Source organism: Mesoplodon mirus (assembly GCF_964341445.2).
Source record: "Mesoplodon mirus genome assembly, chromosome: 10".
NCBI classification, from domain to species: domain Eukaryota; kingdom Metazoa; phylum Chordata; class Mammalia; order Artiodactyla; family Ziphiidae; genus Mesoplodon; species Mesoplodon mirus.
In genome coordinates this window covers 13,809,659-13,828,894 of record NC_138986.1, presented here as the reverse complement: position 1 = coordinate 13,828,894, position 19,236 = coordinate 13,809,659, and the positions used below count along the sequence as shown (strand labels likewise).

The 19,236-nt window shown below is 38.1% G+C and overlaps 1 protein-coding gene across 16 annotated transcripts in view; it reads right to left on the bottom strand.

The window, feature by feature from the left end:
- The window catches only part of SYNE1 (spectrin repeat containing nuclear envelope protein 1), a 472,944-nt gene that overhangs the window by 400,707 nt on the left and 53,001 nt on the right, over window positions 1-19,236 (bottom strand). For all 16 annotated transcript variants that reach the window (XM_082633720.1, XM_082633725.1, XM_082633723.1 and 13 more), the window contains exon 3: window positions 3,379-3,440. In XM_082633720.1, the coding sequence (XP_082489846.1) occupies window positions 3,379-3,440 (62 nt within the window). The remainder of the gene's footprint in view (window positions 1-3,378; window positions 3,441-19,236) is intronic.

The following is a 19,236-nucleotide window of genomic DNA, read 5'->3' as shown; positions in this document are numbered from 1 at the left end:
CCCGCGTACAGCAAAAAAAAAAAAAAAAAAAAAAAAAAAGTGTATATATGTATATGTATAACTGGTTCACTTTGCTGTACAGCAGAAACTAACACAACATTGTAAATCAACTGTATTCCAAAAAAAAAAAAAAAAAAGAATGCAGTGGTAAATCCAAATGCAATGACTCAAAAGTAAAAAAAAAAAAAAAAAGAAAGAAAAATTTCTTTCTCATTAAAAAAAAAAATAAAAAAACTAGGGACTTCTCTGGTGGTCCAGTGGTTAAGAATCCACCTTCCAATACAGGGGACATGGGTTCAATCCCTGGTCTGGAAACTAAGATCCCACATGCTGCGGGGCAACTAAGCTCACACGCCACAACAAAGAGCTCACATGCCACAACAAAGAGCCTGCGCACTGCAATGAAAGATCCCGCATGCCGCAACTAAGACCCGACACAGCCAAATAAATAAATATATAAAATACTTTAAAAAAAAAGAAAGAAAAGAAAAGAAAATAGCTATCTTCTACTAGCATAGGCAGATACTCATAGACCCACAGGCCACACATACACAAAATACATGAAATCTCTAATCTCTAGCATATTTTTAAATTAAAATACTCTGAGCCCATTAAAAAAAAAAGACATGCTGAACTTTTCCACCTATGCTGCAGGCTCTGGAGAAGTGCTGAGATTCTGATTCTACCAAACCTGAGGCAGGAGCAGCAGAGAAGGCAGGGGGATGGCGCTGGGGGGAGTGCAGGGGAAACTGCTAAGATTCTGGAACCTTTGCTCAGTGTCTCACATGTGGTCAGAAATGACTTCATGAATGAGAGAGGTACGTGCTACACATTAAGGGTAGGACTTAGGTATTTAGACGGGAAATAGCAGGAGTGAAAAAAAAGGAACAAAAAAGAAACTAAAAAGAACTAAAAAAAAAAAGAACATAAAAGGGTACACACTGGTAGAGCCCCTTCCAATACCCAGTTATCACATAAATATGTAAAGTAACTTGAAACAATGATAAAATGGTGATAAAAACAGATTAGAAAACAAATTCTTGGCATATAATCCTTCCACAAAGGCCCTTTGTATACTGTGTGCCATGGCACATATTCCAATTTTAGCTTCTTTTTAAGAATTCAGAACACAGATAAGTGTGTCCCAGGAATTCTGCTTTAAAATCTTCTGCAAAGATATTCAACCCTATTAAAAAATATAAAAATAACTATAAACTATTTTCACCAGATTGGAAAGTACTGTTAAAGAGGATTAATAGTATAAGGAAATGGGCATTCTCATAAGCTCTTGGTATATATTAAAGTTATAAATATGTATACTTGTGGACTATCCACCCACTTCTAGAAATTTATCCTAAGAAAAATAATCACACAAATGTACAGATATATATGCCCAAGGACTTTCACTGTGATATTTTATATAATATTAACCAACTAGAAACTAATTATATAACCATTGATAGACAACTGGCTAATTATGATTTATAATTTATAAAGAATTTTATTATATTTATAATGACAAAGTATTATTCAGCCATTAAAATGATTATGTGGCTCTGTATCTAGTCACATGGGAAGATGTGCAGATGTGCTGAGTGAATAAAGGCATACAGAATAAGTGAATAAGTGAATACAGAATAAGTGGTCTATAACCACTTATGTGAAATTGTGTATGCCAGCGTGTAGAAAAATGGTGATCAATATGTCAGTGATGGTGATATCAGGCTTATGGAATTTAAGGTGATTTTTATTTGCATTAAACTTTCTAAGAAGTTTATTATCAAAATAATTTACAATTAGCATGTAACCTTTTATGATATGAAAAAACAATAACTCTATTTCCATTTTGGAAAAAAAAATACTGTCCTCAAATGATGACAATTCTGGAGTATAAGTAGTGGCTGGGGCCAGATGGCACCAGCCAAAGCTTGAGAAAATGAGCCCTAAGGGCATTCAGTGCCTTGTCACAGGGCAGATTCTGGGTGCAGCCACTGGGCCAGAAAATTCCCATTTTACCAAGTGGCTTTTGGAGAGATTATAAGAAAGACAATTCCATTTTATCCTGTATCTAGACACATTATTCTTTTTTTTTTAAGCTTTTTTTTTTTTTTTTTTTTTTTTTTTCCGGCTGCGTTGGGTCTTCGTTGCTGCGTGTGGGCTTTCTCTAGTTGCAGCAAGCGGGGGCTACTCTTCGTTGCGGTGCGCAGCCTTCTCACTGTGGTGGCTTCTCTTGTTGCGGAGCCCGGGCTCTAGGCGCGTGGGCTTCAGTAGTGACAGCACGCAGGCTCAGTAGTTGTGGTACACGGGCTCTAGAGTGCAGGCTCAGTAGTTGTGGTGCACGGGCTTAGTTGCTCCACGGCATGTGGGATTTTCCCGGACCAGGGATCAAACCATGTCTCCTGCATTGGCAGGCAAATTCTCAACCACTGAGCCACGAGGGAAGCCCTAGATATTAATCTGGTCTTCTGTTTTTGCTGGATTTTGAGGTTCCCAAGGCCTGGGAAAGTGTCTTACTAGCTTTTTTCCTGTCTCCAAAGCCTATCATAGACACACAATAAGCAGTCAGTTTGTACAATGGGACTGAAATAAGTTGCCATGCTTTGTTTGCTTCTGAACTATGAAAAGAGGCTTTGGAGGAGTCCCCAGTCAAAAACTGCTCGTAGGATTATGCCTTGCACACTTTAGGCACTGCTCTCGGCAAAGATCTTCTAACTGAATGCAGACAATTGTCCTGTCATCTGCGTTTATTTTTACAAATGCAATGTTTTTTGGTTCACATATTTTTTCATCAGCATTATAAGAGATTAATTTTTTTGTAATGTAGCTACAGGGAAATTTGTTTTATGTTAGTATTTATGTTCAAAGTCATTACAATGTATGGATACCCAGTCACCTGATACAATCTAAGGTCAGTATGGATAATCTCAGACTGATTAGCCTTTGTAGCGTCCTGCCACGATGATTACTCTTCTATAAGAGCACCTGAGAGGGGGCCCCAGACACGATCTCCTTAGATAAAATTCTTTGCTCAGGGAAGACTACTCATTGCTTTTTATCTGCTCCAAATAGAAACAAACACAAACAAAACTCCAGCATGAATTCTCCTTCTGATATGAGACACATCAGTACAGAAGAAATAACTGAATGAAATATTTCATCAAGATTCATGGAATTGAAATGAAGTAACTGCTTTTGACTCTGGTTATCTGTTAATATTCTTTGAAAAATGTTAGCAGATGCCACAATTAAACTGATAGGTGCCAACATTACTGACTAGTTATAGTGACAATAGCCACAGCAGCATTACTTTAAACTGTGCGTTTAATGATGTATTGGCTCAAACTAAGTAAACATAGAACTCTGGGTACTTTCCTTTACCTTGGCCAGATGAGAGTTGATCCATTTTGTAAAAGTACGTTTTTGTACTATCTCTTGCTCATCTAGAAGAAAAAAAATTATCTGGTTAGATAACATGTCATGAAGTTGTATCATGAAAAAAATTCATAGTTACACAACTCTGGAAATTATTATTATATTATTTTATCTTATAATTCATTTTACCAATTATTGTCTTGAAGGAAGAGCCAGTAAAACTTCAAATATATTAGGCAAGTCAATTATTTATTTAAAAATTATCAGCAAATGCTTTAAAATTTGCAATATGTTAGCCCTATGTTTATTTTCATTCATTTATTGAAAGTTCACTGAATAGTTAAACCTCAATAAATCTGTTTTTTAAAAAGTTCACTTGAGACCAACTAAGTGCCAAGTTTTATGCGTGGTGCAAAGGGATGCAGAGAGATGAAGAGGACACAGTCTCTACCATGATATATCTAAAGGTAAATATCTAGAAGACAACATAGGCAGTACGCTCTTTGACATCAGTCTTAGTAATACACATCAAACTAAAAAGCTTTTGCACAGTAAAGGAAACTATCAGCAAAATGAAAAGGCTGCCTACTGAATGGCAGTAGATATTTGCAAAAGATGTACCTGATAAGAGGTTAATATCCAAAATATACAAAGAACTCATGTGACTCAACATCAAAAAAAATAACAACCCAATTGAAAAATGGGCAGAGGATCTGAATAGATATTTTTCCAAAGAAGACATGCACATGGCCAATAGGTATATGAAAAGATGCTCAGCATCACTAATCTTCAGGGAAATGCAAATCAAACCACAATGAGATATCATCTCACACTTATTAGATGGCTATTATCAAAAAGACAAGTAAGGGCTTCCCTGGTGGCGCAGTGGTTGAGAGTACACCTGCTGATGCAGGGGACACGGGTTTGTGCCCCGGTCCGGGAAGATCCCACATGCCGTGGAGTGGCTGGGCCTGTGAGCCATGGCCGCTGAGCCTGCGCTCCACAATAGGAGAGGCCACAACAGTGAGAGGTCTGCGTATCGTAAAAAAAAAAAAAAAAAGACAAGTAACAAGCACGGGAGAAAATAACAAGGTTGTAGAGAAAAGGAAACCCTTATGCGCTATTGGAGGGAATGTAAACTGGTGCAACAACTATGGAAGACAATATAGAGATTCCTCAAAAAATTTAAAAATAGAACTACCATATGATCCAGCAACTCCACTCCAGGGTATTTAGAAAACAAAAACACTAATTAGAAAAGATATATGCATCCCTATGTTCACTGCAGCGTTATTTACAATAGCGAAGAAGATATGGAAGCAATCTAAGTGCCCATCAACAGATCAATGGATAAAGAACAAAGAACATGATGTGGTGTGTGTGTGTGTATATATATATATATATATATATATATATATATATATATATATATATATGAAATGGAATATTACTCAGCCATTAAAAAAACAAGTGAAAGTTTGCCATTTGCAACAACATGGATGGACCTAGAGCGTATTATGCTAAGTGAAATCAGTCAGAAAGAAAAAGACAAATACTGTATGATTTCACTTATATGTGAAATCCAAAAAACAAAAAAAAAATGAACAAACATAAAAAAGAGAAACAGAGTCATAGATACAGAGAACAAACAGGCAGTTGCTGGGAGGGCAAAGTCAGCTCTGTGGCGCTGTGTAAGCTGCTCCAGCACGGCATCTATGCGGATGACAAGAGGCTACAGGACATCCACGTGAAGGGGAGGAGATCTACGGCCTGGACGAGGGCACCCGCACCCACTCCAAGTCAGCCAAGGACCCTGAGCGCTGGACCAACATTCCTCTGCTTGTCAAGACCCTGAAGCTGATCATCAACGAGCTGTCCAACGTCATGGAGGCCAACACTGCCCGTCAGGCCGCCCCTACAGAGTGGAGCCAAGATGACTCCAGTGACATATGGGAGGACGAGGAGGAGGACGATGAGGAGGAGGAGGATGGCTTAACTCTTGTCTGATATTCTTGCCACACGTAAATACGAAGAGCATTACTACAAGGACAATGAGGAAGACAACCCTGATTCCCTGAAGGACCCTCTCTAACAGATGGATCTGCAGGCGCACCTCACACACTTCCTCTGCCAGTTCGCTCACAGCCCTGCTACATGGTGTTCTCAGGCCACCTCAACAATAATGACAGGCAGGTTCTGCAGACCACTGGCACTTGAAAAGGGCCTCCTCCTGCCTGCCACACACCGTTTTGCAACAAAGTTAGCAGAAGGAAAGAAATCGTAAAGATCAGATCAGAAATAAATGAAAAAGAATGAAGGAAACAACAGCAAAGATCAATAAAAGCAAAAGCTGGTTCTTTGAGAAGATAAACAAAATTGATAAACCATTAGCCAGAATCATCAAGAAAAAAAGGGAGAAGACTCAAATCAATAGAATTAGAAATGAAAAAGGAGAAGTAACAACTGACACTGCAGAAATACAAAAGATCATGAGAGATTACTACAAGCAACTATATGCCAATAAAATGGACAACCTGGAAGAAATGGACAAATTCTTAGAAATGCACAACCTGCCAAGACTGAATCAGGAAGAAATAGAAAATATGAACAGACCAATCACAAGCCCTGAAATTGAGACTGTGATGAAAAATCTTCCAACAAACAAAAGCCCAGGACCAGATGGCTTCACAGGCGAATTCCATCAAACATTTAGAGAAGAGCTAACACCTATCCTTCTCAAACTCTTCCAAAATATAGCAGAGGGAGGAACACTCCCCAACTCATTCTTCAAGGCCACCATCACCCTAATACCAAAATTAGACAAAGATGTCACAAAGAAAGAAAACTACAGGCTAATATCACTGATGAACATAGATGCAAAAATCCTCAACAAAATACTAGCAAACAGAATCCAAGAGCACATTAAAAGGATCATACACCATGATCAAGTGGGGTTTATTCCAGGAACGAAGGACTTAATCAGAGATATAAAGAGATGAAGGCCAGAGAGAGGGGCCAATGTTAACACCTTTCAAGGAAAGGGTGAATTCTGCTCTTTCCACCAACATCTACTGTGTGTCAACTGTTGGCTGTAAACTAGATGTTGTGAGGATCGGAGATGAACAAGATATCATTTCAATTCCTCACCCTTTGAAAGGTCATGCTCAAAAAAAACGTAATTTCAGCTTTCTGAAAAAGGACCTTTTGGCTAAAGTCTAAATATTAAGTTCTAGAGAGGTAGAGCTGGAGCTGACCTCTCCTGGGCTTTGGCTCAGAATCCTGGACTGCCTACTAGAATATAAACCCCATGAGGACAGTAACTTTTTTCCCAATGCCTACAAATGTTACAAATAAATCCTGTTGAATGAATAAATGAATAAAATAAACAACAAAGCCTTTAAATTTAGAGAAAATTTGGATATATCCATAAAATTTAAAGAACGCCATTATTTCTAATGCACATTAAACATGCACTTTTAACTTTCAAGTAACGACCAGAAACAAACCCAGGTGGCCTTGGGATCAGATGGGGAAGGAGGCTGAAGGACACAAAGAAGACTGTTAGCAGAGGCTGAAAGAACAGTGAGGAAACTGCTAGCTGGGACTGGAAGGAGAGCTACACATATTTTATGCGTTATATATTCTGTCATCTGTAGTAACTTGAACTTTTGCAACTGGCTAGGGAGATTTCGCTGCCAGGAAGTTGTCAACCGGCTTCTTTCAGCTGCACATTATAAGGTACTGGAAGAAAGGGAGACGAACCAGAGAAGGAACTATTTAGTTTGCAAACAGAATTTAGAGGAAACACAGGAGACCTTTGATATGGCGCATCAGAAGAAATAATGGTTTGTCATTGTCAGTCTATCCTGGAAGAAGATTTGCAAAGTAAAAAATAGCTTCAGGACAACAATCAATCAAGACTGTGACTGTAAGAACCATTGTTAAGAACTCAGAAAGATTTAAGGCAGTGTTTTGTTTTGTTTTTTTTTAATTTATTTATTTATTCATTAATTAATTTAGTTTTTCAGTGTTTGATGTTCTCAGCCAGACAAACCATCTTCTAAGAATCTTAAGGGCACTGCCCACTGCAGCCTCACATGTGCTCCAAAGTTTATTTCAGACTTTGGGTTTGGGGGGCCACAGAATGAACTCCAAGCAGATTTTTAGGAAGCCAACAAACCTGTTAAGCCAAAATGCCACCGGTCTGCACTAAAGGGACAGGACAGTTCAAAATGAAGAGAAGACTTGGGAACCACAGCTTTATATGGCTAAGAGGACCATCAGCCACAAACATGAGCCACTTCTTATCAAAAAGACAGGGAAGGACCCTTGCCCTTGAATTAAATGAGGGGGCCACGTGTGCCTGGCTGGACTTCAGAATGACTTCAGAACATGACTTCCATCTCCTTTCCATTCTTCCCTTCTTTGGACAGAAGCATCCATTGCAGTGGTCCTTCCCCGTCTCATCACTGCATGTTGGATGAATGGGGAGCAGTAACTTCTCTTTTTAGTTTCCAGGTCTGGGGACTGACAGAAATTACACCCGAGGGGCCTCCTCTGTATCTGGACCAGATGCAGGTCATACAAGACTGGAGGTGGAGCTTGATAACATAATTGGATGAGACTTTTGATGTCTTGAGAGGGAATGAGTGTATTTTGATGTAGAAAGATTACAAAGCACAGTGATCAGAGGACAGATATTAAATTATGGACAAAAACTCCTCCAGTCCCAGCAGGCATTCTCCTTTGCAATGTGACTTTGTCCTTCCTCGCCTCAAGAGCAGAATTGATTTCCCCTCTCCTTGAATTTGATCTTGCATTGTATTTGCTTTGATCAATAATGCAGCAGAAATGACTTTATATCGTCTGCTTCTAGGCCTCAAGAACTCTTACAGTTTCTATTTTAGCTGTCTTGGATCCCTGTCCTAAATTCACCAAGCAAGGAAAGCAGTCTATATTAGAGGAGGGTCCATGTGGAGAAGAACTGAGATGCCCTATCCAATAGCCAGAACCAACTGCCAAACACATGGGTGAGGTCATCTTGAACCTTCTAGTTTGGCCAACCCTGCAGATGAACACAACCCAGGTGAAGCCAGCAAACTGAGACTCATCTAAGGCTTCAGAGTTGATGCATCTGTTACTCCTCCCTCCCACATCCCCACACATACCTGATTACAAATTCCTCCAGGAAAAGAGCATTTTCCCCATCGTTGTATCCCAAGAAATGAACCCATTGCTTGGAACATTGCCTTATATATGTGTTCCTCACAAAACCATCCATGTTTAACTATGAACTAACCAGCCAACCCACAGGTTATGAGAAATGATGAATTATGATTGTTTTAGCTACAAAGTTTTGAAGTGGTTTGTTACACAGCAAAGGCTAACTAAACAAAGGCATTTACTTATGTGACAGATACACACGTGTGTATGTGCATGTGCACACACACACACACACACACACCTCCTTCACTCTGTCTTCTATAAAAGAAAGATTCTAGGCTTGCTTGATTGGGTCTACCTTCCGGGTCTTTGGTGTTCTGATCAGATGAGCAATGGAGAGAAAAGTGGCAAGAAACAAGGGCATCCGAAGTTACTCTGCACAAGTTCAGCATCGACTAATTGTAGAGGACAGAGAAGGAGAGGAGGGGAGATCAAGAGCCAGTGGAAGAGTGAGATTGAGGAAAAAGATGAGAAAAGGGAATTTGTAGGGATTTTTGCCTATATTGAGTGCTCTAATCACTGCTTCCATTTTTTTCAAGCACACGTCAGTAAACACAGTGCTCCTAAGATTTTTGGAAGTGGAGTTCTTTCGTATGTATTTCTCTTGTATGTAAAACCAGAGACTAGATAAAAAGAGCCCAGTTTCATTAAAGTTACATTTGCCAAATTTAGTACCATCTCACTTTAAATCTAAGGCACAAGGGATGAGAAGAATATAATTATCTCAGTTCCTAAATTAGAAATTTCTCAACCTCAACCCTATTGACAGTTTGGGCAGGATAATTATTTGTTATGAGAGGCTGTCTCATGCATTATAGGACATTTAGCAGCATCCTTTGCCTTTACTCATGAGTTGCCGGGTTGAAAGTGGCAGCTTTGACATTAAAGTCAAAGTCTGTCTGACTTCAGAGTCTCTCTTAGACTTGACCTGGGTACATGGCAATGTACTTGGATCACAGGCTTGGAGCACCTTGGATGTTTTCCTCTTTCTGTGGCTCTTTAAGATGTGTCATTATGACTATCAAAAATGTCTCCAGACATTGTCAAAACTCTGCTGGGGAAGAACCATTCCAGTTGAGAATGAACTATGTCCTTTGTATCTATGTGTAACAATGGGAATGAAGTGGTATGAACATTTAAAAAATTTATATCTGTTTCAATTGAATTATTATTGTCCAATTAACTACTCCAAAACATCACTATCATATTGGGTTATTCCCACTGTTTGTATATTTATTTAGACAAAGACTTACTCATGATATATTTATTTAAGAAATGTCAAAATGCAGTAAGTCAAGGACATTTGCTGAAAGATGACATGATTTTTCCAATATGAATAAAATATCTTATGATATCTGAGATACTGTTATTTAAATATGGAAAATTTGGTCTTACATGATAGGGAGTGGGTGGGAGAGGAGAGGGTGTGTATATCCTGATAACGTGTTTGGTTTACTTAACTATTCTAAACCTTCTAAAAAATGTTTTTTTCGGAAATGTATAAAACAAAACAAAACCAAAGATAGTCTTTCAGCTTCAGTTGGCTATTGTTAGTTAAAAATATAGTCTGAACCATTCATTATAACATTTTAATTTTATCACTGTTAGGCAAGGAAAAGCAAATAGCATATGTCAGTCAGCAAATTACAAGAAAATTTACATATTTAGAGAATTTTCATATATTTGTTTGGGAGGCAGTTAAATATGGGTGGTTTTCTAAGGACACATAGATCAGACAAGGTTCCAGGCAGTGGGTTAGTCTCTAGGGAAACAATGATGGAGGAAATGCTTTCTTACCATGAGGAATTTTAATTAGGTATGTATGGGGGTGTGGGAGAGAGAAGGTAATACATACATCAACCTTGAACCTTTAAATAGGCCTCAATTTCATACATTTTTAGTGAAAATCATTTGGTGAAAAAAAGACTCACTTAAATTGAGAAGAACCTGTTTATAATCTTTCTTTACCCCACTTAATGTTAAAATTCATACTTTTCTTTGCAGAAATAGTAATGTCTCTGATTACAAAGACACAGTCTCTGATTGGGGGTGATACATACTATGTGGCAGGCCCACCATATTATATTTCTAAAGTCCAAACGATCCTGAATTTGAAAACAAAGCTTAGACTTCTGCATAAAGGATTGTGTGTACAATATAGAAAAACAATGATAGACATGTGCCCTACAGAGGAGTAATAATCATAATAAAGAGAAGATAAGCATAAATATAATGAGAGTGAAAGCAGCAGAGTTCATTACGGCCATTCATACGATGGCTTCCTGCGATATCTTCTAGCTCTAAATAAAGACAATCAATTTGAATAGTTTCTCCAGAACTTCGGTAGTTTTTTTCTGTCACTTTTTTCTTTCTCTATTTGTGGGTATAAATATTGCAAAAGAAAATAATCACATGGTGAATTCATAAGAATACCTTATATTTTTACAACACTTGAATTTACTCTCATTTCCATGTATACTTCTCATTTGACTCACACAAGTAGCCTGGCTGAGCAGACAGAGGAGGTATCATTAGCCCAGATGGAAATAAGGAAATGAAGCATGGTGGGGTTAAGAAATATGCCAGAAATCTAGAAACTGAAATGAAGTCTAGGAAGTTACAGAACCATGGCCAGAATTTAGGAAGTCTTACTCCTATTCTAATTTTGATCCATTCTCTGATTGTTTGATTCATGTATTTAATAAATGGTATTATGCCCCTCCTGTATGCCAGCACCCACTTCTGACCAGCTAGGGATGCAATTGGAGAGGATGGGTGTGGTTCCTTACAGTCCAATAGGGAGGACAGGAATCAAAAATAAGCACATCGGGCTTCCCTGGTTGCGCAGTGGTTGAGAGTCCGCCTGCCGATGCAGGGGACACGGGTTCGTGCCCCAGTCCAGGAGGATCCCACGTGCCGCGGAGCAGCTGGGCCCATGAGCCATGGCCGCTGAGCCGGCGCGTCCGGAGCCTGTGCTCCGCAACGGGAGAAGCCACAACAGTGAGAAGCCTGCGTACCACAGAAACAAAACAAAACAAAACAAAAGAAGCACACCACAGCCCAAGTTCTGTGTATGAAGCACAAAGTAAAAACAGTGGTGTGGCATATGTGAGAGGATTAAAAAAAGAAAAAAGAAAAAAGAAAAAGACCACAGTGGAAGAAATTAAAGGCAACATGAATGTGGAAAAAAAATAAAAGCCAGTCTCTACAGCTTGCAAGGATGGCAACTAATGGGAAAATTCTGCTTCTATATCTAAAATTTTTCCTAATAAGTTACATAAAAAGGCAAATGATAAAGAAAAGGTGAGGACAATTGAGCTAGGTCGTGTATGTTCCACCAGCTTCCTGAGCTACAAGCTATGAGGACCTCTCCTCCCCAGTGACACCTTGACCTCCTGTCTTCAATTCTCCAACTTTTTCCATCCCTCCTTCTGGGCCCACCTCGCCCCTGTTGTGGCACCCTCAACAGAAACAGAATTCAACCAGAAGTTTGTGGAAGCTGGCTCACATACAAATGATTCCCCTTCCCCATCTCTGTATTTGTATCTGCCTTGGTATGATCATTTGTCAAGGTCAAGATAACAGAGAAGAAGACTCTAGAAGGAATTTTGTCAGTAGGAAGTGTTTTGGGGGATATGCTCTCAAAACCTACACTTTTAAGGGCATAAGGGAAGCAGGATTTTAGAGAGAGAGATGCTGACCTGAGATGCAATTAGCTGGGGTGGTCCTTCAGAGAGGTCCTAAATGGAAATAAGGGGCAGGGACCTTGTACCCACTGGCAGTATATGGGCTGCCCTATCGAGAGGCATACCTCAGATGAGGCAAATCCCCTGGGCTGAGGACACATCCTGGGGAGGGGCTCAGCTGTGAGACATACACGTATGACATACTGAATACAGAGGGAGGCAACATTTGCTTTCATATCTGTTCAACACCAGAGTCAAACCTCTTATCACCATGAGATGTTGTTTTTTCCATTTATTTCTAAATGAACACTGTTTCCAAGGTCCACTGTTGCACTTTTCTGAGGACTGAATTAGAAGTGTGGCAACAAAGAGGACAGTGCAAAGAAAGGGAAAGGGCCACACCTCTCATGAGACTACCAATTACATGGAGTTCTCCAAAATGTGTCAGACATCTGTTTTTCTACCAGATTGAATGGTTGCTCACTGATTCACATGCTTTCTCTAGCCAACCAACCAAGCTAGGTTCTGCCTTTCTCCCTTCTAGGCCTGCCTGCCTAGGTACCTTTTCTACTTCTCCAACCAGACAACTCTGGCAACCACTATCTATCCCTGCCCTCTGTCTGGCTCCATGTCACCATATATCCTGTCTGAGTCCTTCTCCCACAGATGATGCCTCTCTCCCAGCTCTTAAACACCACTGGTCAGGAGCCAGATGAATGGATAAAGAAGATGTGGTACATATATACAATGGAATATTACTCAGCCAATAAAAAGAATGAAATAATGCCATTTGCAGCAACATGGAAGGACCCAGTGATTATCATACTAAGTGAAGTAAGTCAGACAAAGACAAATACTATATGATATCGCTTATATGTGGAATCTAAACAAATTATACAAACGAACTTATATCCAAAACAGAAATAGACCCACAGATGTAGAAAACAAACCTATGGTTACCAAAGGGGAAAGGGGGTGTGTGGAGAAATTAGGAGTTTGGGATTAAAATTACACACTATATATATAATATAGATAACAAACAAGGCCCTACTATATAGCACAGGGAACTATACTCAATATTTTCTAATAAGCTATAAGTGAAGATGATCTATATAATATATAAGAATATATATATATATATATATATATATATATATATAAATCAGTTTTCTGTATACCTGAAACTAACAGAACACTGTAAATCAACTATACTTCAATTAAAAAAAAAAAAAAGAAAGAGTTGACAAGTAGTGGCATGTGGGCAGAATCTGGGCCCAAAATGTGTTTTCTTTCACCAGCAACATTCTAAGGAAACATTTTAATTTGAGTGTTTTTAGGTGTGACTTAACATTTCCCAGTTTTCCACAGATTCATTACTTACAATCTTCTTAAACCAGCCACATCTCAAATCACCTGAAGGTAAATGAGTTTAAAACGTCTAGAAAAGAGGAAGATCTGACTTCCATATATGCAGATGGGAAGGGAGGTAAGGAGGGAATATGATGAGAAATCTCAGGAAGAGGTAATAAGCAGAATAAAGACTCTCCCAATATAAAAAGAAGCTATTGTAATTTTTTGATATGGTTATTTTAATTATATCCTTGGGAAAAGGCAAATAGGTTTCTGTTCACTTTCTCCACCCCACTGCCCAATATTTTAAATTGGTATAAATTTAAAGAAGTGCACTATTTCAACTGAATTATTTCAAGGAAACTCAGAACAATCAGAACTAAATAAAAGTTATTTGTTAGATAAAGGAAACATATGTTTGGTAAATGTATATAAAAATGTAAGATTTTGGTGTTTTTATATATAACCAAACACCAGATTCCAAGTTTCAATCAGCTATAAAAATGCATGGTACATTTTATATAAAACTTTGGAAATCACCAGAACATATATCAAGAGGAATTTATTAACAGTATATTCCAGGTAGCCAAACACCAGCATAAGACTTTCTACTGTATCTACATTTTACTTACATCAGGTAAGTAAAATGGCGCAGCTACCTAAGTATGTTTTGGGGGGTCACCACTGAGGAAAAACTGTTAGGATTCCAGAAGCAAAGTTGGGTGCATCTAGTTACCATCCTCTAGAATCTACACACAACAGTAAGGAGGAGAAATTTTGAGTTATCCTCATATTTTATAAGAAGTCTAAAAACAAAATTAAAAATATGATGAAAGAATTCTATTACATTCACATAAAGATATGTCAATGTACTTTTAAAATTAGAATTTAAAAATAATAAAACTGGAAGTAAAAAAATAAAAGAAGCCATAATAGACTATGACAAATTTTTGACTTGAGATTGAGGCTTCAAGAATATTTTGGTCACTAATTTGAAGATATTTAGCTCTATCATAAATGCTTATAACACTGATGTCTTAACTTTTAGAAACCATCTCTTAAAAATACTTAAATGTAAATCATCTAAATTTCTGTTTTAAAATTTGGCTTTTATCTTATCTTGGCATTCCTAGCAAACTTTCACAATTCAGGCTTTCACTGTAAATGGTTTAGTGAATAACCATTTCACTAAATGGTTTTAGGTTTCCCAAAATCATGAGCATAAATCAGTAGCATTCATTTCACTTCTATCAGTTTCAGGTTCAGATAAAATAAGAAGAAAAAAAAATTTCACTTGAGTTATTTAAAAATCTTCTCTACATAATATCAGTTTTTTGTACCAGGGATCCAGACTGGAATTATATCAGAAGAAGGAGTATACACACACACACACAAAGGCAACAACAACAAATAATACCTTTTATCGCACCAGGAGTCTTGAAGGTTGTTTTTATCATATTCCACCTTTTATGGTGGCTTTTGGGAGGTGTCCCAATTCAATCAGTATCTAAACCAAACACAGCTTTCACCAAGGGAACTTTCAACTCTCCTTGCAGCACTGTCCTTAAAGTATCCCTACAGCAACGCCTCTATAAAAGCATATTCTTCTTCTCTCATTTTTTAGCTTTACCCCCTGCTTACTGAACACATGCACTGCTCCCTAATGCCAGGTTTCCACAAAGACAGTTTTCACATCGATTTATAGAAAGTGCTTCGGATGCATTTTCAGGGGGAAAAAATGACACCTTTTTCAGTCAGCGTTTAGGAATTCAGGCATTCTTATTATGTTAAAATCTTAGTAACTTTAAAGGCTTTTTTAATTGAAAAAAATCATTCAATTTATTCCAAGTCCCCAATTTTAACCTTAGATATATATGTAAAGTTTTAATTTTAGAATCTGAGAGAAAGAAATTCAGTGAATCCTTTGTAAACAATATTACATTGGCATTTAGTTTCTCATAGTTATATTTACACAAGATATAATCTGGTTTATTTCTAATTTGTTCTTTGAGTTTGCTGGATTCTTTTCCAAATGTCTAATGTTGTGGAACACACATTAAAAGTTATAATTACCATATTAGAAATACACATTATAGCAAGTTGCTAAGGAAGTCACACTGCTTTTAAATATATATATATAATATATATATATTATATATATGCAAACAATATTGGAAAGATTTTACATTATTTAAATACATTATTTTTTGTGTGGCTTTAAATTAAAGCCACACAAAAAATAAACAAATACACGTACAAGAATCCACAAAGAGTATTTCAAAAGTTCCATGTTATGCTTCCTAAGGCAATTTAAGACTAGATCCCCAAGGAAGAAATGTTTACAGATTTGTGGGTCTCTGCAGGCTAGAATAAAACAATTCCTTGACCTGGGATTTCGAGGCAAAATAGAAAACAGTTGTAGCCATACTCATGCCTGTTAAGTGACAAAATTAGCAACGGGATTGTTTTCATTTTTCTATCCCATTTAGAGTAACGAATGTTTACTGTGACATAAAATTTGTTAATCCCAAAAGTTTGTTTATAAAGAATGTTGGCTATTACCATGACTTAGAAAAAAATCCCTACAGTTCAGGAGAGGCAAAAATGGAATAATCAATTTTCTCAGAAGTAAATTTTGGGCTCTGGGAGTAAAAAAGACCTGATTTGGAATCCCAGCATCAACATTCACTGTGAGACCTTAAAAAAGTGACTCAGCCGTTTTATGCCTCAGTTGACTCTTATGTAAAAAAGAGATGAAAATAGTAACACGAGCCCTACAGCATCACTGTAATGATTTAATTAGGTGGCTAAACTTTATATCACTTCAAAATGTCCTCTTATTCAGACACTTGCCTTGATGAAAGAAAAAAATAAATAAAACAACTCTAAGGAAGGATATATTTCTAAGCAATGGTAGAAAAGAAATAAGATGAAAATAATTTACAATAGATTTACAAATAGGATGTCTTATCCTTTCAAATTTCTCATTTAAACCTTATTTCCATTCCATAAGCAGTGCCTCAGTGCTGACTAAGGGCAAAGAACTATGGGGATGAAAAGTTAGGTTAAACAGGGTTTGTAGTCCTAAAGGGAGCACCAAGTTTCTTAATTGACTTTAAGAAAGATTTACTGCACACAAATTATGTGCAAGGTGCTGACTAGGTATATTGATGACTTGGGGGGTCGTGGGGGGCAAAGGAGGGCAAAGAGAACAGAGGAAGAAGACACGGATCTTAAACCTAGCCTTGTAAACTTAGCCCCTTCACATCCCAGAAAAGTATCTTCCCCTCCAACAGTACGGCTGTGTGTGTGTGTGTGCATGCACGTGTGTGTGTGTGGAAGGGGAAGAAACATCATGCAAACATAGCAGCTTCCATTTTATTTTATTGCTCCCAAAGCTTGAACTTGTGGTGCACATGGCAACCCAGAGTTAAGCAACCCAGCCCATTGAGATAAGAGAGAAAGGGCACTTCAGTTGCTGCAACCCAAGGGTCCATCAGCAGATGAATGGATAAAGAAGATGCGGTATATATATACAATGGAATACTACTCAGCTATCAAAAAGAATGAAATTTTGCCATTTGCAGTAACACAGATGGACTCAGAGGGCATTATGCTTAGTGAAATAAGCCAGACAAAGACAAATACTGTAGGATATTGCTTATATGTGGGATCTAAAAAGTACAACAAACTAGTGAATATAAGAAAAAAGAAGTAGAGTCACAGATATAGAGAACAAACTAGTGATTACCAGGAGGAGAGGAAAGGGGGGAGGGGCAGTATAGGGGTAGGGAATTAAGAGGTATAAATTATTAGGTATAAAATAAGCTACAAGGATATATTGTACAACACAGAAAATATAGTCAATATTGTATAATAACTATAAATGGAGTATAACCTTTAAAAATTGTGAATTACTATATTGTACACCTGTAACATATAATATTGTACAACAACTATACTTCAATTAAATTTTTTTTTAAAAAACAGAGAGAAAGGGCAATAGGGAAAGAGGTAGGCAAGACAAAGATGCTGGTTTGTTTGAGAATAACATGTTCTCTCTGCTCTAGCTGGAGCAAGCAACCAGTATGACCTTCACTTTTATTTTCAGTTTGCACTGTCAAGGGCAATATTGTTTCTTTTCAGGAAGAAACAATACCAACATGGAGAAAAAAAAAAATCCATGTTAGGACTTCCATGGTGACGCAGTGGTTAAGAATCCACCTGCCAATGCAGGGGACACCAGTTTGAGCCCTGGTCCAGGAAGATCCTACATGCTGCGGAGCAACTAAGCCCATGTGCCACAACTACTGAGCCTGCACTCTAGAGCCCATGAGCCACAACTACTGAGCCCACGTGCCACAACTACTGAAGCCTGCGTGCCTAGAGCCCATGCTCCGCAACGAGAAGGCACCACAGTGAGAAGGCCACACACCACAACCAAGAGTAGCCCTCACTCACCGCAACTAGAGGAAGCCCGTGTGCAGCAACGAAGACCCAATGCAGCCAAAAATAAATAAAGAAAATAAACTTATAAAAAACAAAATCCACATTAAAAAATAGCTACAACAAAGAAGTGTGATAGGAAGGAAGTGAAAAAGGGACCCAGGAAGACACAAGAGCAGGAAAATACAGATTCAGAGGCAATTTGAGTCCAATTCATCACCTTTCAAATTATATTAAAAGCGTGGTTAAAATAGCATTTTTGGCAGTACACCTCCAATTCACGGCACTCTAGGATAAGGCTTAGTGGAATTATCAAAAGAGTGTGGATGCCAAATGGACATCAGGCAGGAAGAGAAACCACAGGCTCATTTTCAGCAAGATGTCCTTACAGCATCACTACACACAGAGCTTGGCCGGACTCAAATATTAATTTCACAAACAAATGCAGTTATGAGAGACTCTTCATCATTTAAGGCTATAATCTCAGTGGTAGAAAAACAATCTCTTGGTGTTTTTTGTGGTGCTATAAAGTGTCATTTGGTTTCCTACACATTATTTTAAATATTAACCAAACCATGCTAACTCTTTGTCAATGAAATAGATTTTCCTTTCTCATAATAATATACAAGTGTACATTGTTTTGTTTGCCTAACCTACATAATTCATAGTTTTCTTTAATGGCAAAGACCTTTATTAGTGGATTGTTCTACTAGCCTATGGGGAAGTATATATAACAGGTACTTTGAACGCCTCTACTGAATTCTTTGCCTCCCTTCTTACCATTTCTTGAAGCAAAGGCAACAGGGAAGGATAAAAGAATATTTTTTCTTCTTCATGATGTTTTTAGTCTGAAACTCTCTTGCTGTACCAATGCCAAGTAGTTATTATAACTGTTGCCTTGAATCTACAGATATTTCTCCAAAATCCAAGAAGTTAGTGATGTTTACTGAGTTGTCAAAAAAAACAGCTTCCAGGCTTCCCTGGTGGTGCAGGGGTTGAGAGTCCGCCTGCCGATGCAGGGGACACGGGTTCATGCCCCGGTCCAGGAGGATCCCACATGCTGCAGAGCAGCTGGGCCAGTGAGCCATGGCCGCTGAGCCTGCGCATCCAGAGCCTGTGCTCCGCAACGGGAGAGGCCACAACAGTGAGAGGCCCACAT